We start from the raw sequence: 26201 nt of genomic DNA, 5'->3' as shown, positions 1-26201 counted from the left end.
CAGTACGGATTTTGGATCCAAACTTCCTCACTGTTCTACCCCAGAGGTCATGGATTCATTGAAAGACATATCCAAACAGTGAAGAGAGTCCTCACCAAATGTCGAGAGTCGGGGGACGATCCCAACTTAGCCCTCCTAACTCTCCATGCAACTCCACTCAAGGCAAACCTTGCATCCCCTGCTGAGCTACTGAACAGAAGGAAATACAAGATGACACTACCTTCAGTACAGCACCCTCCACTAGATCGAGAAGATGTGCTAGATATACTGCAGGCAGACCAGTCTTCGCAAACGCAATACTACAACAGACGCTCTACCAGTACCCCTATCCAAGAATTTCTCAATGACCAACCCCTCTACATCCAAAATCCGATTAACAAAACATGGAGCCAAGGTTAGAGTTATGAGCAAATCAACTACTCCTCGATCCTACAATGTGGAAACGGAAAGTGGAAGTCAGCTCAGACGTTACAGGATTCATCTGTGACCAGCTCCTCTACCAAACCAACCCCTGTTCACAATGCTCCTTCACAACCCGAGAGCAAACCGCTTTCTAACCGCCCCTCAGGAACGCCGACAGTGACCCGATAGGCAGGCCAGTGAACAAGCCAAACAGATTTGATTTGTAACGACAAACCATCAGCTAGACGCAGTTCGAATCCTATGTTTTGGCAGCGGTATAAGAGATGTTAAATTTGCATCGGGGATAAAGAATATTAATTTTGGTTTTTACCCATACACCGATGTGTGTTAGCACTGTATACTCAGTACTTTCCCGAGTACTTTGACAGACAAACATGATACCAAGGAACACAAACAAAGACAAAGACAAGGGACAACATGGTCAGACGATAGGTGTAGGCCTACAAACAACACAAAGGCGAGTCACCATTAAATGAACTTGTACTATTAAAGTCATGAAATATAAGGTTATAAGGAATATGCATTTGAGTAGTAGTTATTGTAGTTTTTTTTCTTGAAAGGTAGAGTGATTGCCGATTAAATTGTACATAAATTTGCCTAATTTCAATGATGATAAAAATCAGAGAGCAAAATAATGCAACAGTATGACCAAAAAAAACTACATCATGCTTTCGTGAAGTAAGACACCGATTACTACCAAAAGTGTACCAAAGTATCCCTATTTGAGAGACAAAACAGACACACAGGTATACACAAGCTGACAGCCGAGACCAAACAAAGCAAACGATTAAAAAGAATAACATTAGATTTTAATGGCATTACAGATAAGTATCTAGCAAGTAGTGTTTAAGTTTTCTTGAAAATGTACTGATTGTAGAAGGTTGCTTAAAATGTATGGGAAGACTATTCCAATATTCTACTCCTCGTTGCACAACGCTATTTTTATGAATTGAAGTTCTATTGTGATTGACATACAGATCCCCCTTCAATGCTTTACGAGTACCATAGGAATGTATCGATGAAGCTAAAGTAAACATTTCATTAAAGCTATTAGGTAACAGGCGGTATTTGTTCTTGAACATGAATTTACCCAAGTTCAGACGATACAGGTCATTAAATTTGAGCACTTTAAGTTCGGCAAATATAGGAGCTGAATGAGACAGAGAATTGGCTTTTGTAATACTTCTAACGGCTTTCTTTTGCAATAGTACAAGTTTGTTACATAGTGCCTTTCCGTGACCCCAGGATAATATTGCGTTATTTAAAGCCATTGGACCCTTTCGGTACAGAAAAAAAAAAAAAAGTTCACAGATTTACAAATAATTTACAGGGTTTACAGAAGGTAATGGTGAAAGACTTCTCTTGAAATATTAGTCCATGAAATGCTTTACTTTTTGAGAAAACGGTAAAACAATATAAATTCTCGTTAACGAGAATTACGGATTTGTTATAAACACATGTCATGACACGGCGAAACGCGCGATAACAGGAGTGGGTTTTCCCGTTATTTTCTCCCGACTCCGATGTCCGATTGAGCCTAAATTTCCACAGGATTGTTATTTTATATATAAGTTGTGATACACGAAGTGTGGGACTTGGACAATACTGTTTACTGAAAGTGTATAATGGCTTTAAATATGAAAGAATGAATGCATTGTATAAAGTTAACAAAATCTTTTGCGGTAGAAAATATTTCAATCTAATCATAATACCAACATTTTTTGAGATTTTGGTGGTTAAAACATGTGTTTTTTCCAGGACAAGCTCTCATCAATATTAATACCTAAGAATTTACAACTCTTTGTTTTGCTGAGAGCACTGCCATTTAAACAGAGGGGTACATGGCACACATATTTTCTTTGCCTGGCACAAACAATTATATAGTTTGTTTTAAGAACATTAATTGACAGTTTATTTGCTAGAAGCCAGTTACTTATTTTAACAAGCTCTACGTTAAGGTTTTGTATAGCTACGTCAACATTATGGTGATTATATAAAAGGCTTGTGTCATCTGCAAACATACAGAATGAGATCAAACTAGATGAATCACAAATATCATTTATATAGATAATGAACAATAGAGGACCTAATACGGAACCTTGAGGAACTCCACAAGAAATATATTTATCGGATGATTGTCTAGAATTATACGAAACAAATTGCTTTCTGTGTGTTTAGTAGCTCTTAAACCATTCCAGGGCCAACCCACGAACACCAATATTCTCTAATTTACTAAAAAGAATGTCATGGTTAACAGTGTCGAAAGCCTTGGACAGGTACAAGAAAACACCAATTGAAAATTGTTTATTATTGATGACGTCACCAGAGGTCACGTGACGTGGCCTTAAAGGTGCACTTTTTGAACTCTAATAACTCCCGAAGTAATAATGCAATCATGTTGAAACATAGTAGGTTGTTAGATATTGGCAAGTTCTTGTGAATTGTGAAATGATGTCATGATTAACGTCCGTCGATATCGTTTTTTTCCCATAACCGATATATCAAAAATTTAATATCGAGTACACTCGATACATCGAGTATTTCCCGCGCGCAAGATGAAGCCTAAAAACAGCACTTGGTATACTCATGGAGAGTAGAAATATATATACCGTAGACGGACAGTTCAATAGGGTTACATTTAAACCTGTTTTTGTCTGATCCCCCGAACTTGTTTGTAGTTCAAAATTTTCAAATTGCGTAGTCCCGCGCCCCGATTATTTCTGGTTTTACAACAAAGTATGATCGCCGCTACCGCTGGCTTGGCCAATTGGTGAACGCTCACCACAATTCTCGATTCGTGATTGGCCATGATTGGCCGTCTCAAAATGACACAGAGCCTTTGTGAGTCCGCCGACATTAAGGTGTCAGTTGCCGATGCATTGACGTAGAAGTGTGTAATCAAGTTGTCCGACGGGCGCGCGGGCGGGCGGCTTTGAGTTGAGATCTTTGGTACGATGTGGAAAAAAAAAAATTGGTGCGACAGGCCCGCTGTTCTATAGTTACTAAACGTTTTCAGAGTCTAATGCCCTCCAAAATAACGACAACTCATGGCAATATTGTTAGATACATAATAAATGTCCGCTGGTATGTAACACTACCTTTACGGTTGAAAATGGTTGAGATAATCATCGAAAAAAAATCACTTGAAAGTCCCGCAAAACACGGACCTACCACTCCGCGATCACAGTATACAACGCAAGCAGCATGCAGTCACATAGTCTCCAATAAAGTAGCATTCTATAATAAAGGCATGAAACATTGAATGCTAGAACGCCCTTTATAGTTCGAAATAACGCAGTGCATCACGCGATACCGCCTTGACAAAAGACTGCACATGTCTGTGCATGCTCGGGCAAACGGGTTTTCCCCCCGAATTGCAATAACCACACACGCTTAAACCGTACAACAGCATAGTCTTCGCTGGTACGCACGCAATAGCCGCCGACAGCGTGGTTTGCGAAGCATATAGTTCCTCGGAAATGTTAGCTTGTTTACGAAAACAACACAATGTGTAGGCTTTATTTGACCAAAATGACGCCATTACGAAACCTTGGATTGATAGAAAGATTATTTTACTGTATAACGTTAGATTGTTTTCTTCCTTGTTTTGTTATGTCTTGTTGATTCGGGGAAGTTTTTGCGGGGTATTTTTGCAAAGCAGCGGTGGTTTCTTTTGAGGTTTTACCGTGCGCTCGCCGCGGGGTCGTGAACTTCTGCGGCGGGCCAGCGGCTGATGGCGAAAACACAAAGAACAAGCAGTCATACTTGGTTGTAAAACGTATTTTATTTAATAGGGCAACTCAAAATGATGAAACTACATAACGACGACGGCTTTTCTAATACTGAAACACAGATTTCTTTTAAATAATCGGACACTCTTTTGGTATTTTCGATATCATTTAGGAACATCGAATTTTTCAAAACATCAAAATTTTCGATATATCGAAAGTCCAATATTACGATATGATTATAAAAGTGATATCGGCGATTTCGATGTCAAAAAAATATCGAGTTTTTGAGTATTTTCGATATATCGACAGACGTTAGTGTCCACGGTAAAAAAGAGAGGAATATTTTACTTATACTTTGTGGATGGTAGGGACTCGGGGTCCAAATAAACAACATTTACATTTCAAATCATAATACAACACGTTGCCATGGTAACAGTTCATTTGTGTTTAGGCCACTTTAGGCCGATTTTGGGGTATGAAAAATTTTTGTTTTAGTTAATATTTACAACTCCACCCCACCAAAAAACACAAATATTTCATAAACCTTTTACATCACTACAAATTATCATCCTTGGCTTTACTTGAGACAAAAAAATATTGCTATAAATTTCACCCTTGTGCTATTTTTAAAACGTGCAGTAGAGTATGTTTTTAGAACCTGCATTTTTACCATATTTTTTGCCCTCAAAATTTCATTTTTTCAGGGGTCTCAGAATATTTTCCTTTCGGTTTTGATCAGGGCCAAAATTTGTCTTTCCATTTCTGGTAAGAAAAACTTGGGCAAGTGTATCCTGATGTTAACAGTACTGTCTCAAAAACAGACTTTTTTCCCCAAACAGAAAAATGCATTTTGAAATGTTTTTTTCTTCATATTGAATTTCTAACATTAAAAAGTAGTAATTCTATCAATCTTGCAGCTTTTCCTAAGCACTAGTGGATTACCCAACATTGATCAGGAACTGTTGATGACCTTTATTTTGGAATTTGCCCGGCCCAGCCCCAATCATATTTCTTGACATTGTATAAAACAATGTTTTGTGAATAGCGCCTCTTTTTTTGAAAGTGTTCCCTTTCGGTTGTTATTGGTGTTTTCATGTCTTCTGGGTAGAAACACTGTGTTTATTGTATCTTGTTGTGACTGATCATGCCTTAAGTATAGTAATTTTTCCCAAAACAATGCATGCTTGTTAAAAATCTGGCACTGTTTCCATGCCCTTTGAGTAATGAATACAAAGTTTTTATTTAAACATAATGGTATCCAACCAAACCATAACCAATGCTTTGCCACTGAGAGTTTTTGATTTGGCTACTTTACCTATTGTACAGGTATGATTCCCATTGCAAGTAGAGTGCGATGAGCATTCTTTACAAGTTGTCTTTAATACAGGGCCTACTCTCCTTGGTCCCTGCCTGCTACCAAATGTAAAACTTTTCATAGAGATAGAGATCATAAACAATGTAGTTTCTGTGCTTGAGGCAGATGGTTTGGAGCATCCAATCATGTCCAACACAAATGTGGGAAATTAAAAAGCCTGCTTAAAAGTGTTGGAAAAGTTTGCCAAGATCTTATTAAAAACAATGATACTAACGATTTGCAAGATGAGCGTAAGAGATCATTTAAAAGGAACACGTTGCCTGGGATCGGTCAAGTTGGTCTTTGAAATGCGTTTGTTATAAAATGCGTGGTTAGAAAGATGTTTTTGAGTGATACTTGTGTGGATCATTATATTCTACTTTTAAAATATCTTTCTAATCATATGCATTTTGTAGTAAACGTTTACAAACGCTTTTCAAAGACCAACTCGATCGATCCAAGGCAACGTGTTCCTTTAATGAAACAACATTGAAAGAAGTTGTAAATACTTGCACCTGCTCAACATAAATAAGTAAGATGCATTTGCAGTGACAAAAGTTTATTCGTTTGATTATTTTTTCCATTCACTATCTTACTAATTCATAATTATTATTTATGTCTCTGAGAACGATCAACAAAAAACATTGTCAAACATTACCTGCTGAATTGTTTATCACGTTAAATAAACCAACTCTTTTATTGTTTGCAACAGTACAATTGAAAGGAACCCCACCATGGATGGGGGAACTGCTTACAGAAGGCCAAAGCAGGTGAATTGCCATTTAGATACTTTGGACACAGTACTTGCTCACTTTTAGAGCCTCTTTGTTCTGAAAATGTTTAGTTTGGTAGCAGGCAGGGGACCAAGAAGACTGTTATAAGGCCATGTATAGACAAGAATAGTAAAGAATGCTCATCGCACTACTTCTCTTCTTGCAATGTGAATCATACCTGTACAACTAGGTAAAGTAGTCATGACAAAACAAGAACTCTCAGTGGCAAAGCATGGTTATAAACTTTTTATTTGTTACTTAAAGAGCATGGAAACAGTGCCATATTTTTTAAACAAGCATGCTGGTTTTTGTTTTTTATCAATTCAAACTAAGGGGGATAACTTCAAAATGCATTTTTATTGTTTTTGGAAAAATTACCATGTTTGAGGCAGAAGTGTCACAACAGGATGACAGGATACAATAAACCAAAGTGTTTCTCCCCAGCAGACATGCAAACCATAATGATAGCCCAAGCACAACCAAAAGGGAAATATTCTGAAAACCAATAAAAAATTAAGACGGTACAAACTTTCTTGATGTGCAAGGGGAATTAAAAAATGTGACTTTCAAAAAAGAGGGGCTGTTCACAAAACTTTTTTTTTTTTTATGCAATGTCAAGAAATATGATTGGCCGGGGCCGGGGCCGGGGCGGGGCAAATTCTAAGATTTAGGTCATCAAAAAGTCCTGATCAATGTTTGGTAATGCACTAAGCCTACAGAGTGCTTATGAAAAGCTGCCAGATTGATGGAATTATTACTAACTTCTTAATGTTATAAATTCAAAATGAAACAAATATTTCAAAATGCATTTCTCTATGTTTTCGGGGATAAGGGTCTGTTTTTGAGACAGTTCTGTTACATCAGGATACAACTGCCCGAGTTTTTCTTACCAGAAATAAAAAGACAAATTTTGGCCCTGATCAAAACCGAAAGGAAAATATTCTGAGCCCCCTGAAAAAATGAAATTTTGAGGGCAAAAATATGGTAAAAATGTTGATTTTGCAAGTTCTAAAAACATACTCTAATGCACGTTCTTAAAATAGCACAAGGGTGAGACTTATAGCAATATTTTTTTGTCTCAAGTAAAGCGAAGGATGATAATTTGTAGTGATGTAAAAGGTTTTATGAAATGTTTTTGTTTTTTGGTGGGGTGGAGTTGTAAATATTAACTGAAAAAACAGTTTTTCAGACCCCAAAATCGGCCCAAAGTGGCCTAAACACAAATGAACTGTTACCATGGCAACGTGTTATATTATGATTTGAAATGTAAATGTTGTTTATTTGGACCCCAAGTCCCTACCATCCACAAAGTATAAGAAAAATATTCCTTTATTTGTTTTACCGTGGACACGTATGTCGATATTATGTGGAAAGACCCTTAAAAAGGAATTTTTCACGTTTTTGGGAAAAAAGTCTAGTTTTGAGGCAGTACTGTCACAACAGGATACAATTGCCCAAGTTTTTGACACTAGATATGGAAAGACCAATGTTGGCCCTCATCACAGCCGAAAGGAAAATTTTCTGAGACCCCTGGCAAGTTGACATTTTGGGGTCCAAAAATAGGGTAAAAATGTCGATTTTGCAAGTTTTAAAAACATACTGTAATGCATGATGCAAAAATAGCACAAGGTTGATATTTAATGCAATTTTTTTTTTTCTCAATGAAGGCCAAAGATGATACTTTGTAGTGATTTAAAAAGTTTTTTGAAATAATGTTGCATTTTGGTGGGGTTGAGTTGTAAATATGAGCTAAAAACCAGTTTTTCAGACCCCAAAATCGGCCTAAAATTGCCAAAAAACAAAATGAGCCGTAACCATGGCAACGGGCTATATATAGAATTGAAAATGCAATTTTGTTTACTTGCACCCCAAGGCCCTTCCACCCACAAAGTATAAAAAAAATTAATTTTTTGACCGTGAGCATGTATGTCAATTATTTACCTGAACTGACTCTTAAGAATGAGTCACTATACTTTTATTCCCATTTATAAATGCCCTTTTGCTAAAAATGTAAAAAAAAAATAAACTTATAGACACTTTGACAATTGAAATCTCAAGGTTTTTAAAAAGTATTTTTTGCAAAAACTTTGTGAAGAATCTGTTTGATGTGCATGGGTTGTGTGTATGCTTAGAAATAGAGTACGCGCTCGCGCTTAGAAATAGATTAAGAGTGCGCTCTTAGAAATAGATTACGCACTGTTACTAATAGCTATGAATTGCGCATTCCGCGTGATGATATTGGCGTACGCGGCGCCCGACACACGTAAGCCAGTCGGTTATAAACAGCTCCAGCTGGTCATTAAGAACCATTTAAATACTCCCACGTGACGCGCTCTCCACCAATAGGAGTAGCGAAACTGTCTGGAGTATTTATGAATAGTTCTTTCAATAAAAAATACATGTATGTAGTTGATTTTGCACCCCTCCCCCTGGAACTGTGCCTGCTAATAATCCATCCATTCATGTCCAGCACAGCTGTGGTTTATTTTGCACCCCTCCCCCTGGAACTGTGCCTGCTAATAATCCATCCATTCATCTCGAGCACAGCTGTGGTTTTTCCGAACGAACGTCAAAACCATAGTTTTGGGGTCCTCGACTCGTGCAGACAACATTGGTGACGACTTGACGCATGCGCAAAACCTCAGCAAGATGTAGTCACGTGTCAGTCGACTTTGTGGATGCAAAATCTAAAGCTGCATGTTGTCTGCAAGTTGTGTTGTATGATGGGACGTATGTCGTATAAGTGTAAACTTATTATTTATCGATATTATTCACATATAAATCATTATTATTCCACTATTTTACTTTTATATACACTATGTACATTTGAAAGAACGCTTTCGTTGCCCTATATAATGAAAGTTGTCCAATAATTATATCCAAATAACTGCATGTACGAAAAAACACATTTCCTTTAATGAAATTTGGCTGCGCTAACCATGATTAAGGGGGGAAATGGATTAAGGGAAGGATCCATAAAAAAAACAGGAAAATTATAGCCAATTAAAGTTTCTATTTAAAAAACCACTGGGCCCAATTTCATAGAGCTGTTAGGCACAAAAATTTGCTTAGCATTAAATTTCTTCCTTGATAAAAAAAAGATTACCAACCGCAGTTGCATATTGCTTGTTACTGGTATTCAGCTGTTGCTTGCCTTTCTTGAGCACGACGTGGATATTTTGTTGGTAGGCCTAATCCTCTTTTATCAAGGAAGAAATTTTTTGCCAAGCAAAATTTTTGTGCTTAGCAGCTCTATGAAATTTTGCCCCGGTGGCTATGAACCAAAGATCATGTCTGTAGTAGGGGCAGGCACTATGCTACGAACCCCAATAGGAGTACAATGTATGAGGAACAGGATTGGTCATTATGAAAGAATGGATTACTGGACCATAAAAGTGGCGTGTAATGATGCATTGTATGTATAACAATGCAGGGTTGGATTAGAGAGCAATTTGCATGATGCAACTAATGGACAAATAAAGAACAAAAAGATCAAAGGTAGCATGTTTTAAAATAGGTAGGGGGGGCTGTGGAGAAAACGGGTAACCACATACCACTGCAAATGGAGACAGTTTTTGTAACCAATATAGGCCTAATATAAAAACTTATTGACCGAAAAATTTCGTCCTTTTACACTTTATTTACAGAATAAATATACAACAAATAAATTCTTCAGCTGTAGTAAAATGGAGGGTAATGGTAAGTTATTTAACACCAGTGTTTATGTTTGGTACGAAGGGTTGGACTGTCTTGAGGCCATTTCATTTAGACCACAGCGCTTTTAGACAAACAATAGCAATGCAAATAATACAACAAATGAGCAATAAAGCAATAAACAGAAACTAAGGAAAAAGATGTTTTTGAAGTGCTTTCTTGAAAATAGGCAGTGAATTGTAGGTGCATATGACTCTTGTTCAATATTACTAAATAAGCTAGGGCTGTGGTTTTGTGTGGTGTGTTGAAGTTTTCTGTTGTCAAAAAATACCCACAGATTTCTAGAGTTTGTCCCTGCAGTCTGGCTGAAAAATTCGCGCAGTGGGGTAAGGACGTTTACTCTGTCTTCTTTTAAAATTGCCGTTTCAGACGTTGAATTATTGTAAAAAATTTTGTTTAAATATCAAGAATGTCCGACCGTAGGGCTCATAGAAAAGAGGACGACTTTGTGGCAAGCATGTCAGTGGGGCATTGTGGGTAGGACGGTGGAGGGCGCTTTTGTGTATAAAGTCTTAGCAATATTGCCTGGCAGCATAGGGAATATGCAAATTACTAATTCCACTCTACCGGTAAGTATTCGTCTGCAGACCCCATCCACACAACTGGGGGGGGGGGGTATTTTCGGCCAATAAGCTGAACACCTAGTAATACTAATAATAATAATAATAATAATAATATTAATGGGTACTTTTAAAGGGCCAAGTAAATATATACAAAGATTTGGTTTACTTTTTATGCCCCGACGGCGAAGCTAGCCAAAGGGGCATAGTGCTTGCCTTGTCCTTCCGTGTGTGCATGGGTCTGTATCAACATTCCAACCGGGGACCTTAACAAAACAGACAATGGGTGCACGGTTGCTATCACAATGGAAACCATTGTGGTCCCGGGTTGCTATCACAAAGAGTTGAACAAAGGAGGGTCCCGATTGCAGGTGTTTACACACTTTGGTGTGTGTGTGGGTGTGTTGTCAGTTTTGTGTGCGTAATCATTGTCCGAATGATAACTCAAGAAGGACTTGGTATATCAACTCCAAACTTGGTTTGTGGATTGATCTAGGGATTCCCCAGAAGCCTTTTTTTTTAACCCCCTTAGGTAAACATTAAGGTCATGATGGCTAAAAAACAAGAAATGTTGTCTGAGCAATAACCCAAGAAAGGACTGGGTCTACCAACTTCAAAATTGTGAATTGGTCTAGGCATCCCCATGAAGCCTTTTGTTTCTGGACTGCCTCATTCTTGTTTAATTTTTTTTTTAAAAGTCAACCTTGTACAATATTATGTTAAGATCCCACCCACTTTATGACTTTGCACTTAAAATTGTTTTAAGTTCATGCGAACTTGTTTATTTGATGGGATCTTATATAGGCGCACTGAGTTACTTGTATGAGGTGTTGTATTGCTAGAGCAGATCTGTCTTACCACTAGACCACCGAATTAGCCCGATGGCTACATGTACATGTAGGTACAGTGTACTTTGTACGTAGTTCGAGTTCCATGTGTTTGCAGTAGACCTGCAACGATTTATAAGATCTTAGTTTTGCATCAAGGATAAAGAAAATATATTGTTTACCCTTGCAGTGTGTTTAGCATTATATAGGCCTACTCGGTACTTTTCCAAGTTTTGTGAACAAATCCAAAGTAAATCACTAATTGGTTGGGATTCGAACTCGTTTGTAAATGTAGCCTGATGGCTTGAGGCAGTTCAAATCATACATGTACATGTAGGCCAATGGGTAAGCAGTGGCTCCAGGGCCCAATTTCATAGAGTTGCTTAAGGGCAATTCCACGGTTACTCACGTTACGTTTTTGATGTACTTTTGAGTTTCCTTATGCTGTAATTGCTTTACTGAAAAGGCTCATTAACTGTTATCCCAATGGTAGTTAGAGTATACCTAGACCTACTTAAGAACCAAAGATGACTTCCAGAAAATGTTGTTAAGTATGATTTAAAAGACACACAAAATCGGTTACTCACGTTACATTTCCTGACATGCATAAAAAATAAACGTGCTTTAATCAAAAAGTCTCCTCATACAAGCAATGTGTGGAAATTTCTTTTAACTTGTTAAAAGACCTTGCCATGAGGCACAAATAGTAGGAGTAAAACAAATCTCAAAGAATCTTTAATTTTCTAGGAATCCATGAAAAACATGGTTACTCACGTTACGGTTACTCACGTTACACAGCATAAAACACTGAAAGGGCAAGAACCAGCAAAGTTATCTTACCAAATTTTGACAGTCTTGTGTTAACAATAGAGCAGATAATTAGTTCTGCTAACAATAACAAGATCCCTACTTCTTAATTTGTTCTTTCTTTTACTTTTCTCACAAAATTGAACTTTCGAGCCTGCTATGCCAATGCGATTTGTTTTATTGAGCACTACAACAAATCAAAAAGTTCTTCTATAGGATTGGGTACACACATCATTGAAAATGTTGCAGTTAATAATAAATAAAGGTACTGTACATGGCAAACTGACAGCTTTACTGAAAACTTGAAGTGGCCTCTGAACTACAGGCGCATCCAGTTTCGCAACTAGCTTTTATTGAAAGTAGATCTAATTTTGTGGGATTGGCCACGTGTAGTACAATTTCCAGCCGGTCGCATCTTCTCGCAGATCCTTTTGCTTCTTACAGGAAGCATAGCACAGGAAGCAAAGCTTCATTTGCCCTTTTTCTCTCTTCATATTTCTACATTATGTGCCATGTGTCTTTCCTTGTCGGCAACATATCTCCCAGTTTCTTTCAGTTTAGCTTCAAAGCACCTATGTTTCTCAGCATTTTAGAGTGGCATTTCTCTGAAAACAATAGTAATAATAATATTTTGTTAAATATAAATTATTTAATTACGCAGTGGAAGTTCAGTTCAGCTAATAGTATTATGGAACAGTCATTACTGGCTGTCTTTAAGGTTTAATGTCTTGTAGCCTAGATGTACATCAGAGTGTGAAATGCAGACCCAAACAAACATACCGTATGTTCCTGTACATGTCCATGTATAATGTTACAATAATGAAAAATGGTAGGTCCTATGAATGACTTAAAAATTGCTCTATTTCTTATTGAGAAATGAACAAAACAATCTTACTAATAAAACCTACAGTATTTGTAAATAAAAACATTTAATACTCACAACTTCACAACTTCTGCCAGGTCGAAGTTTGACAACAGTTAGTATGCGCGTGATAATTCCCATGTATTGCTCTTCAAACGGTGTGCAATGCATCATGGGTAATATTATGTTGCTCTCATCAGTTTTTAAAAGGGGTTATTTGCATACCCTTTTGTAAATAAGGCATATTTGTGCACTCATACATAATACTAGAGCCAACAGTCTCCTTAACTTGTTTATCATGGTTACTCACGTTACATTTGTGGTTACTCACGTTACATAGTTACTCACGTTACACTTTTCATCACCTCACCCTGTAGCGGTGTTAGTGGATACATCATAAAGAACCCTATTTTTACATTTGAGATCACCAAAAGAATTATTAAAAATTATTAAGTGGCAAGTTTTAAAACTAAGAAAAACATTCACTAGGAAAAAAAGATCATATTTTGGTTACTCACGTTACACTACCCACAAGTGCTTTCAATATTCATTCATAAATTCCGCATGAAAATTGTGAAACAATTTTTTCTTTCAAATCTGAATATTAGTGCCAGGATGAACTATAGGAAATAAATAATAAACCAGATTATCACTTAAAAGTCAATAAAATGGACAAAAAAGCAAAAGTACCATCTTAACAGAACTTTTTAGTTCAGAACCATTTATCCACTTCAGAGGACATTTTCTTCAAGTGTATCGAAGACAATATGATAAAGTAAAGTTGTTTCATAAACTTTGAACTATATGCTACAATATTTTATGGATGATGGCTTATAATTATTGATTTGAAATTTTAGGCCAATGTCAACTTTCCATGGAATTGCCCTTAACGGTAAGCACATTTTTTTGCTTAACGTAGCAAAAATAATTGCTTAAACCATGGAGGATTGTACACCTATTTCACGAGCTTAAGCATGTAAACAAACTGCGTGCACAAGATTTTAGATCGCTTGCTTAAGCAAAAAAAAAAGAATAAGGTATGCCCCCTACTGACAAAATGGCATGCGATATAAATGCAGAGTGGCGATAAAAAAAAATCATTGCCTTCTCTGTCTTACATGTGCTATTTGTAATGATTCAAAGCACCCCTTGAAAGATTTACACACTAACTAGAGAGTAAATAAGAAGATAATACATATCGTACAACATTACTGAGGCATTTTAGAGACTCGTTTACTTCGCTACACCTACCATACAAACACACGTAAAATACACACCGCTGCGCGCCACACTAACAACGTATTGCAGTTATGTCACACTGTGCACTGTGTGAAGGAGCCAATTGAATAGGGCTGCTTAACGGTAAGCACATTTGTTTGCTCAACGTAGCAACAAAAACTGCTTAAGCGTAAACCTATTTCACGAGCGGTTGCTAGCTTAAGCACGTAAACAAACTGCGCGCGCAACATTTTAGATCGTTTGCTGCAGCAAAAATGCAAAAAGGAAGAAGGTGGTGACAACATGGCGGGCGAAATAAATGCGGAGTGGCGATAAAAAAAAAGTCATATCCTTCTGTGTCTGATATGTATTATGTGTAATGGTTCAAAGTGCCCCTCGAAAGGTTTACACACTAACCTGACAGTAAACAAGAAGATAATACATTATTTGAACATTTCTGAAGCATTTTAGACACTCGTTTGCTTCGCTACACCTACCATACAAACACATGTCAATACACACGTACACCGCTGCACCGGCACACCAACAACATTATGCAATGATGTTGCACTATGCGCTGTGTGAATAGGTTGCTTAGCAAAATAGAGGCTTTAAGGACCTTTTTTGTTTGCTTACCGCTTTAAGCAAAACACCTTGCTTTTAAAGCAAGGCCATGAAATGAAAAATGTGCTACATGTAGGTGCGCCCAATAAGCACAAAATCGACCGTTACGGCAGCTCTATGTGGAAATTGGGCCCTGCGCTTAAACAGAAATGGGACTTTAAGGACCCTTTTTGCTTGCTTGCTTGCCGCTATAAGCAAATAACATTGCTTAACCAAGGCTATGAAATGACAAATTTGCTAGGTGCGCCAATTAAGCACGAAATCGACCGTTAAGCAGCTCTATGAAATTGGGCTCAGGTCTTTGACAACCACTGTGTGTGCTACCAAAAAAAAACAATGTGTAAGGTACAGTGTATGTAAGGAGGGTTAATATAATAAAAGATCAATGGGTTTGTTGGTTGGTTCGATCTGGATTGGTCAGTCATGCATTTCTACTTATTAGCCTGTAACTGTACATGAGTACACTTCACCAACTGTTTTATTGTCCTATTCATTTGCAGAAGATGTAGGCACTAATTGGGTGTGCAAGGCAGTGCTTCAAGACGGTCATTCCCGTACAGTTCGACGAGTCAGCTGGTCTCCATGTGGCAATTTGCTAGCATCAGCAAGTTTTGATGGCACTACAAGTATATGGAACCGAAAGAATGGAGACTTTGAATGTGTAACTACATTGGAAGGACATGAAAATGAAGTGAAAAGTGTTACATGGGCTCCATCAGGATCATTACTTGCAACATGCAGCAGAGACAAGAGTGTGTGGATATGGGAAGGTGTGTATACATGATTGTTCTTGATGAACTGCAAGTTCATTTGTTATGCCCCGCAGCGAAGCCGAAGGGGCATACGGCATACTCTATAATAATAGATAATAATAAAACGGACATTTATATTGCGCAGTTACCTATATAAATATACTGTACTGTGCATTACAAGGTACACAAAAAATGCAGAGAAAAAATGAAAAAAACAAATACACAAACAGAGCAAGAATGAATTAAACGGGTGAAGTAAACAAATGGGTTTTTAACTTAGATTTAAATAAATCAAGTGAAGAAGACTGTCTAATGCAAGAAGACTATACAGTGTTTGCCTTGTCCTTCCGTGTGTGTGCGTGTGTGTGAGGTCATGTCTACTATTGATAACCGAGGACTTTAACAAAAGGGATCCGGGAAAAAGTCAAGAGCGGGGACAGTCCTCAGTAGATTTTGTGTACAATACCAATGTCCAAACAAATGGAGAACAAATAAAATTCCTCGGTCTACACCATAAAAATACCTGCGTGTGTGTGTGTGTGCACATCATCTTTTTTCAACCTATATCTCAAGAAGGACTTGGTGTATTAACTCCAAACTTTTGTTTGTGGATTGGTCATGGGATCCCTCAGAAGCTTATTGTTTTTGGAGGGGGGTATGTACGAGGACCCAAAAGATGGCCAAAATTAGTAAAGATTGAGAAGTGTCATGATATCAGCCAAATAACAATAAAAACACGATTTAAAATGTTTGTTATATGTATGTTACCATCCCACTTCCATTTCTGGCATCCCATTTTTGCTATCCTGCTTCAAATCTAAGATGGTGGCTATTGGTGGCCAATTTGGCCGCCAAAAGTGTTAAAAATACAAAAAAATGTGTATACCAGCCCAAAACTGTGATACACGCATTTAAGTGAAATGAATAGATACATTTTTGTTTAACCCTCTAAAACTTTATTTTGCTACCTTGCATCGAAATCCAGAAGGCCAACAAATGGCTGCCAAAAATGACCACTAAGATGGCTGCCAAAATTTGTCAAATTTTAAGACAAAAAGTCAAAACTTAAGAAATATATGCTCTTCCTGTATTGTGTATTGTGGTAAACAATGCATTAAGTACTATCAATAAGCAGTTTGCATGTCTTCCACTTTGATCCATCAATCATTACTTGGTGTCGTAGTTGTCAAGATCGCAACAGTCCAATTCAATCTCCCATCAATGTCAGATTCTTGAGCTTGGTCATGTTATGTCGTACAGCTGCATCTATAACCAGCTAGAATGGGTGATATTTTCCATTGGCCATGACAGTTGCAGGGCTGTTACACACTGTCAAATGGAAGCTTCTGAAACACATCCTGCGGCTCATTATAACTCTTAGACATATCTTCCAAGGAAGACTGATTTACACTCCTTAACAGACTAGGTCATCTAGACAATCTGGCAATCTACAACTAAGATCGTCAAATTGTAAAATCACCAGGGATTTTGTTTTTGCATTCTAAGTTGTACAATTTTGAACATCCACCGTCACACTGGACTTCATTGGGCCTGCCTTCAGTGCTGCAGCTGGTATGAAGCTGACAAGAAGCTAACAAATCTGATGAAATCCTACTGATACAACACATCACTCTCACTCCAATCCCCAGAACCAAAGAATGGGCTGTCAAACTGAACACACCTCCTCGGTTGTCAGCTTACCACATTTTAACAGTAAAGCACTACAGGATGATACCATCAACAAGTACCCGGTCGACTTCAAATTGTGCCAAAAGTGCACGAGCGATATTACTCACTTGTAACTTACTCTACTTCATCTAGACAGCTGGGGTCTATTGTGATATCCTATGTCCACGCATCGTAGCTAGGTTCCAGAGTATGTCAACCTTGTTTGGTGGACCAGTTCATCAATCAAAGATGTTTTTGGCGGCTTCTAGGTTTTGGGAGACCAGGTGCCGGTTGGATTCTGCATCTAGACAGCTGGGATCCGTTGTGCTGATCTCCCCTGTCCATGCTTTGTAGCTACAACCCCAGCCAAAATGCTTGGGCCACCTGTTCCCGGTTACAATAAACATTCCCTGTCCACTTCCCCCGACAATAAACATTCTCTCCCCATCCCTCTCCCCCCGTTTAATGTTGATGGGAACATAAAATACCATGCTATGAGTGCCAACATTGAAAGGGGGCAGTGGGGCCCAACGAGATGGCCGAAATTGTAGGATACAGGATGTCAACCTTGCTTGGTGGTACCAGTTGCTCAATCCAAGATGTCCTCGGGCAGCCTCTCTAGGTCTTGACAAACCAGGTGCCGGTGGGATTCTGCCTCTGCATTTTACGGCCGTGTTTAGTGCCTTCTTTGCTGAGATGTTGTCAATATTAGGCAGGCAATGTAGCAGAAAAGAGAGTTTACTTCTTAATTTCCCTACTGCATAGAATGGCGTCAGCCAGTAGTGCTTCTTCAAGATATCTTGCATTGCTTATAGTCTTACGAGAGCAACAACAGCGGGGAGTTTGTTGTGCTGCGAGTAGATTAGGCTCTATGAGCAATGGCTGCAAGAAGTGGCCATTCTCATGCTTCACCTACTACTTGTATATTGAGGCACTGGAGAGAATTGCTGTTGGCTTTTTCATTGAGAACTCCTTTCAGACACCAGGAGGTAGTGACGTTGGCCTTAATGATGAGTTCAGAATGACAAGAAACCTGCATCATTCCTCCTCTTCTGTATGGTTCTGACACATGGACACTCCTCCAGATTTACCAGAGAAGACTAGAACCCTTCCACCACCGTTGCCAAAGGACCATACTGGCCATCCATTGGTACGACCACAATACGAATGCAGAGGTTGCACAATAAACCAAGCTTGCCACCATTGACCTCGTAGTTCATTACCGGCCTTAATGACAACATCCCAACAAAGAAGGCACTAAGCATGGCCATAAAGTGCAGAGGAGTGTATTGAGCTGTCTTCTTTGGAAGACATATTGGAGAGTGAAGCTTCCATTTTACATTTTGTAACAGCCCTGCAACTGTCCTGGCCAATGGAAAGTATCACCCATTCTGGATCGTTATCAGCTGGGTATGACATAAAAGTGACCAAGCTCAAGAATCTGCAGTGATGAATTGAATTGGGCTGTTGCGGTCTTGATGGATCTAAGTGGAAGACATACAAACTGCTTACTGGTTATACTTGAAGCATTATTTACCACAATACACAATACGAGCAGAACATAAAACAAATCTTAAGTTTTGACTTTTTTCTTAAAATTTGACAAATTTTGGCAGCCATTTTAGAAGCCATTATGGTGGCCATTTGTTGGCTGTCTGGATTTTGGTGCAAGGTAGCAAAACAAAGTGTTAGATGGTTAAACAAAAATGTATCTATTCATTTCACTTAAATGGCTGTTCCACAATTTTGGGCTGATATACAACTTTTTGGTAAATTTTACCACTTTTGGCGGCCAAATTGGCCACCATTAGCCGCCATTTTAGATTTGAAGCACAATAGCAAAATTGGGATGCCAGAAATGGAAGTGGGATGGTAAAAAACATAACAAACATTGTTTTTATTCTGTTATTTGGCTGATATATTACATTTCTCAATCTTTACTAATTTTGGCAGCCAAAATGGCCGCCATTGGCTGCCATTGGCCGCCATTGGCCGCCATCTTGGATTTGAAGCATAATAGCAAAAATTTGATACCAGAAATGGAAGTGGGATGGTAAAAAACATACAGAAAACACTGTTAACATCCCAATTGTGATTAATGACCCTAAAAGGCACCCAAAAAACATTGGTGTGGTTAAGTTCTGGGGGTATGTATGGGGGGTCCCGTATATACCAGACTATTATGGCTAAAACAAACTTAAAAAGGACTTGAAACAAACTCAAAAAAGACTTGGCATATCAACTACAAACTTGGTTTGTGGATTAGTCATGGGATCCCCCAAAAGCCTTTTGTTTTTGGCCCCTCAGATAATAGTAGGCCAGCCAAAGTGTGAAATTACACTTTGGATGGCATAGTTTGTTAATGGCTGGCATCCATGCTAGATGTATGGATCATGGGCTCGGGAAGACGTTTAGGGTGGATGCCCAGCTTGATTTTGAATTGTAAGGTAATTTTGGGGTAAAAAGGTCAAAAAAAAGTTGTTTGAAACATATATATGCACCAATGAGCTGGGGAGTGCAAAAAATGCTGGTATACTAAAAATGTACACTTTTCAAGATAATCACACTTTTACGTTTTGCTTTTCTATACGTTTGTGTACAAGGTCAAAGTTTATCCGTTCATTACATACATTTGTCATATCAACATTAACGTAAAAATACATTTTATTGATAGATCAATCACTTGGGGTCAAATTTTGTGAAAATTTCAAAAATTGCCTTATTTGAAATTTTGACCTTAAAATGAGTCGTTAAGACCCCCACTTGAAGGTGGTATTTGAATTTATTTTTTTTCTCAAAAACTGCCTGGGTATATTTACCTTTCAAAAAAAGTTGTTTGAAACCAATATATGCACCAATGAGGAAGGGGAGTGCAAAAACATTTGGTGTACTCAAAATGTACCCTTTTCAAGATAATCACACTTTTACACTTTGTTTTGCTATACATTTGTGCACAAGGTCAAAGTTTATACGTTAATTACATAGGTTTGTAGTATCAACATAAAGTTAAAAATACATTTTATGGATAGATCTATCAAATGTGAATAAATTTGACACAAATTTTGAAAATATTGATTTTTGACCTTTTTTGACCTTTTTACCCCAAAATGACCTTAAAATTCAAAATCAAGCTGGGCATCCACCCTAATCGTCTTCCCGAGCCCATGATCCACACATCTAGCATGGATGCCAGCCATTAACAAACTATGCCGTGGTTATTTTTTCTACAGCACTTTTTAAAGTTTGGCTGGTCTACTATAAATATTAAGCTCAATATGGCTAAAACTAAAGAAATGTTGTCCGGGCAATAACTCGAAAAGGACTTGGTGTATTACTTCCAAACTTGGTTTGTGGAATATTTTAGGGATTCCCCAGAAGCCTTTTGTTTCGTGACCGGCAGGTAATATCGCTAAGAATTAAATAGCGCCCTCTATTGGCCGCCCCATAGCTCCCGGCGGCGCCTCACGTGATCTTCCTCTTTTCTCTTAGCGGCAGGAACTTAAGCCTAAGAAGGGTCGAGTTGGTAAGCAAGACGTTGTACCGGGTCTGATGCTTGCCACTGACCAAACCCAGAGTACCGGGCAGCCCATTGTGGCTAGCTGTCATTGCTCAATGGGTTCTGGCTGCTCGGACTCCCCTGGCACAGTGCAATACAGCACGGGTGACTAACCGGGTTCTCGGACCGCGCAGCGCCCGCCAACCAGATGGGTGTTGGGGCGCCGCGGGCCGGGGGAGGGCTAGGCGGGCTGTTGCCCCTGAGCGGGTCATGCTCTGACGGGCGCTCCACGGCATCGGTTTTCCGGTGTTCGGGGGTGCCCGTTCCTCAGCCATCTGACGTGTCTTTGGTTACTCAAGACAATACGTCACTCAGGGGCGGAAAGAATAAGAAGTCGCGGTGTGCGCGCCGCTCTTCCTCGAGTAGCTCGAGTTCGGATCAATCTACCCACGGCAAACGCCGTAAGGGGGAAGATTTGATGACAAGGGCTGATCTCTTCCAAGCATTTCAGTCCTTTACGGCTTCCCTGACTGGCCTCCCTGCCCCCGGCAGATGCCAGTCGGGTTTGGGCCGCCGATTGAGATTACTCAACCCCCCCAACCATCGGTCATTGGCCATAGTTGGTTGGGGGCGGTACCACACACGGTTAGCCGTGCTCCGGTCTCCCAGCCGGCGTTGAGCATCCACCCATCGTCGGCTTTTTCGACCTAGGGGGGGGCCTCATGTGCAGGGCCGGGACGCCGCTCCAACGAGTTCACACGGCTCCCGATCCCCGGTGTCGACCCACGCGTCTCGCTCCAGCGATTCGGCTGGGGAGGACGAGGTGGCACAGCTGCAACGGTTATCCATAACGGAGACAGAGTTGCGCTTGGTACAGCGGGATATGGTACTACAGCACCAGCCGCAAGTAATTCCAAGCCCCCGAGGGTAACCCGTGAGGGGCAACGAGTACGTGGCGGGGATCCCCGCAAAATACCCGCGGGGTTGAGGGGGCCCACGAGAAAATTAACGGGGACCACGCAAGAGATTTGCGGGGCCTCGCAAATGGCTCCCGCAACCCGCAAACGGCTTTGTGGGCTCCACGGGGGCCTTTGTTTGGCAATCACTGATGCATAAAGCTGTTGTGTTGAACAACAGCGAGTGCTGTATACCCATGAAACATAATGCTGCCATTCGTTTGGAGGTTTATTCCATGGAGTACACACCTCACTAAAAAAAATTCAACGGTATATTTCACTATTAAGACTAAATAAAATACCACACCTGTGTCTTGTGTCTTTATTTCCACTCTTACAAATCCATATTTTCTTTACAAAAATGACGTTTGGCACAGCACAGCACATGTTGAGACGATTTTCTCAGCACCTTCCCAGCTTTTCTTATTCTGGAGATTTACAGTTAATGTTGTCCTTGCAATTGTCCCCGCTACCCCGGGGGCTGGCGGAAGTGACTGTCAGGCTCGCGGCGGCCTCCCATCGTCAGACCCGTGGGGGGCCGCCTCCGCGACTTTGCAAGGGTCCTGGGCTCAGGTGACCTCCAACCGATGGGTGCTCAGTACAGTCGATCGCGGCTATGCGATCGACTTCACTAGTGCCCCTCCGTCGGAAATGTTGGTTCGGCCGATGTCGATCCCGACCAACCCGAAACAACGCCTTTCTCTTGAAGGGGAGATAACATCCCTCATCAAGAAAAGGGCGGTTCATGTTCCATCGGGCGAAATAGGGTTGGGGTTTATGTTGACTTTCTTCTTGGTCCCAAAGAAGGAGGCCGGCACTTGGCGTCCAATCCTAAACCTCAAGCCTCTGATAAGATTTATTCGCCCCAGCGGTTTCGGATGGATACTCTCAAAATTACATTAGAGTCCATCCGAACGCCAGCGTGGGCGGCAAGTCTGGACTTGAAGGACGCTTACCTTCACGTTCCTGTCTGCCTAGAGCACTTGAAACTCCTTTGGTTTCAATACAAAAATGTCCCATATGAATTCTCAGTGCTCCCGTTCGGCCTCTCCACCTCCCCTCGGGTCTTCACCCGATTAGTGAAGGTGGTAGGGGCGGCCCTGCGCAGGCGGGGCATGTCGGTGTTTACCTACCTCGACGACTGGTTGATCGTGGGTCAATCCTGGGCCTCCACGGAAGCGGCTCTCACGCTAACGTGGCGTCTGGTAGCCGAGCTGGGGTTTCTCCTAAACACCGAGAAATCCCAGTGCTCGACTTTTCTAGGGGCGTCACTCGACCTTCGGGCCAGTCTTTGTGAACCTCAATCAATGCGTTTCCCTCTTTTTGGCAACTTGGGGGGGCCCCGGCTCCGGCTTGGCTCCGGCTGTTGGGGCTAATGGCCAGCATGGTGGACGTCATAAACTTTTGTAGGCTTCGTATGAGGCCGATACAACTCCTTTCCTTTTACCGACCCAGTCGCAACACCATTAGTCATTTGGTGCCGACTTCGGCATGGCTGGACCCACACCTCCGGTGGTGGCTCGATGACGCAAACCTCTTGGGGTGTCAAGCTTTCCGCAAGCCTCGACTGTCATTGACTGTCACAACGGATGCGTCTCTGTCGGGCGGGGGGGCTACCCTGGGCCAACGCCAGGTGGCCGGGTGTTGGGGCCCCGAGCACGGCTCGGCCCACATCAATGTACTCGAGCTGCTAGCAGTGACCTACGCTCTCGAGTGTTTCCGGAGGGTGGTAGTTGGCCAGGCGGTGTTGGTTCAAGTGAAGTATGAGTGAAGTAGACTCCCCCCCACAGAAGTGTGGGCGGGGTCTACGAGGGAATACTTACCTGTAGAGCATCCCTCCCTCCCTCCCTCCGTCCCCACGGTTCTCAATGTCTCGGGGTTCCTTGATTGGTGCACGAGAAAAGAGGAAGATCACGTGAGGCCCCGCCGGGCGCTATGGGGCGGCCAATAGAGGGCGCTATTTAATTCTTAGCGATATGATCTGCTGGTATAGGGAAATATGCAAAAATAGTATTGTGCTCTACAGGTAAGTATTCCCTCGTAGACCCCGCCCACACCTCTGTGGGGGGGGGGGGATTTTGAGCCAAAAAGTTAAAGGAACATTACAGAATTGGTAAGAAAAAAAATCATCTAAGATCACAGATTTACATAAAACTGGTCTAATGGTGATGATAGTAGAAAATCAACCCTTGAAATAATTATGTCATATCTGATGAGAACTTAAAACTAATTTCTCGTTTAATAATAATAATATCAATGTATATTTGGTTTGCGGTAACACCATGTGCGTATCTACTTGCCAGGTAGAGTTTGTTCTTAAGAACTGTCTTGCTTTATTCTACTACCGCGGAGTAGATGTTCGGGGGTTCGGGAGACTTCTCATTTCTGAAAAGAACTGAGGAGCAAATTACGGTGGTTCTAGGAACAAAGGTGTCTCGAGGAGGCATTTAAACACAGCCAATGAAGCAGCTTCTCATAGACTTGTTGGTAGCGAGTTCCAAGCATGGTGCAGCAGTTGCGAAGGCTGTGACTCAAACAATTCACCTTGAGACAATTAATAATAATAATAATAATATATATGTATTCGGGCAAATGCATTAACAAGAACATGTACACATTCAAAATATTTAAGAAGACAAAGTAAAACAACTGTTGGGTGCCCAGGAGAGCATAAAAATTGAAAAAAATAATTATCGCCAAAAAGTCACCTGGAAATAGAATTTCTTTTTTCAAACATTAGAGTATATGTTTCTGAACAATAAAATAATTGTTTTGAGTAACTGTTTTTGACGATTTATATGTTTAAAAAAATAAATAAAGTTGTGTGGGGGGTGACTCCGCCTTCCCCTTTTGTGACGTCAATCGATCGAACATCGAACACACGTTCGTGCAAGTACATGCTAGTTGTGAGTTTGTACGTTTCGAAGAAGGTTTTTGTTCTTGCATTTTTCCGGCAATGTCGACCAGGTGTATTGCTGCTGGATGCAACAACTTAAGATGGGGTCAGTTTGCAAAGTGGTCCGGTCCGACGTCTTTTCCAGCGCTGTGCCGCAAACACTTTGAGAATCCGGAATACACTACACTTTTTGACATGAAGAGAAAAGTTCTTTTCTTAAACATGACTCCATCCCAACAACTTTTCCAGCTAGTGGGGAAGTTGAAGAAGGTACCTGAAAGACGTAACGAACCTAAAGGAGCATTTGCCTAACATGAAAAAATATTTACAAGTATTATTTCACTATCTTGTGTTGGCACTGCATGCAGTTCATCGCACCTCGATTGACGTCACTAACAAATTGCCCTGCTGTCGCCCAGCAGCCGTCAACTGCTGTTGTTGTGGCTGACGAGCTACAGCTACTGCGCCGCTATGAGCTGCTGGTACCCACCGATTGGTGCTCTGACTCGCTGCCTGCGCGCGGTCACCAGCCAACCACGGCGCATGCTCATAACCAGCCTGCTGTGACTGCCACCACAGCAAGATGGGGCGCTACGCCCAAAGCGCGAGCAAGCGTTGCACTTATGTAAAAATTTGCAGTGCGGAAAGTGGCACCCCTGTGGCTTATTGAACAAAAAACAAGTTTCGACAGGAGAGCGGTTACCCGTAGAATTAACCACGTTAACCTGGCCATTCCCACTCCTATAACTACCATGACTACCCCTATAGTAATTCGTATTATATCCCGAGATAGGCTGACAAGAACCAGGACCCATAAGGGCAGTGGCGGCAACCGTGACCCACAGCTCAACATCCACCTGCCCCCAACTACTAGTCGGGTCGGCAACTCGACGTAGCCTGAACTGCTCGTCATAAGCCACTAACCAAACCCTGAGAATTGCACAGATGCCAACCGGATGGTTTCGGCATACTTGAGCAGTTCTGCTGCCCTACCATTGTGTTTGGCCAGGTAAATTGCCATAAAAACATGAAAGGCAGACTGCCACTTATCAATGCTGTCTATCCGCCGATTATGCTGGGTTGCAGTTACTGTTACGGATCACCTACAGGGGATGCGACTTTTTGTTTCAGATATCAATATAAACCACAAGGGAAACTGACTGGGCAAATTTGTAAATGGAGGTCGTTGGTTCGAATCCCACTCTAGTCAATTCTTTGTTCAACCCCAAAATTCATTTACAAATTTACCCAGTGAGTTTCCCTTGTGGTTTATATTGATACATTTTTGAAGTGGCGGGTGTAGACAAAAGTTAAATACCCGCAGTAGGCCAAATGTGATAATGTGGTATTATTAGTCCAAGTTCAGCGAAACGAAGTAGGCTTAACAAATGTGCAGACGAAAACAATAAAAACAACGTAAAAGTTTAGACGAAGACGAAGCAAGAAAAGTTCAAGTGACGAAACACTGTTCAAAGAAAAAACCCGCCGACTTGACACGGTCTCCCTTTAGACAATGTTGGTCTCTCTCCTGCTAGTACTA

General features: G+C 40.6%; 1 protein-coding gene across 1 annotated transcript in view; it reads left to right on the top strand.

The window, feature by feature from the left end:
* Positions 1 to 26201, top strand: part of LOC139940721 (probable cytosolic iron-sulfur protein assembly protein CIAO1 homolog) — an 89579-nt gene that overhangs the window by 17267 nt on the left and 46111 nt on the right. Inside the window, exon 2 of the mRNA XM_071937086.1 lies at positions 15394 to 15663. Coding sequence (XP_071793187.1) covers positions 15394 to 15663 — 270 coding nt within the window. The remainder of the gene's footprint in view (positions 1 to 15393; positions 15664 to 26201) is intronic.

This window comes from Asterias amurensis, chromosome 8, assembly GCF_032118995.1.
Source record: "Asterias amurensis chromosome 8, ASM3211899v1".
Taxonomy (NCBI): domain Eukaryota; kingdom Metazoa; phylum Echinodermata; class Asteroidea; order Forcipulatida; family Asteriidae; genus Asterias; species Asterias amurensis.
Note: the sequence above shows the minus strand (reverse complement) of the source record. Positions and strands in the feature narration are given on the sequence as shown.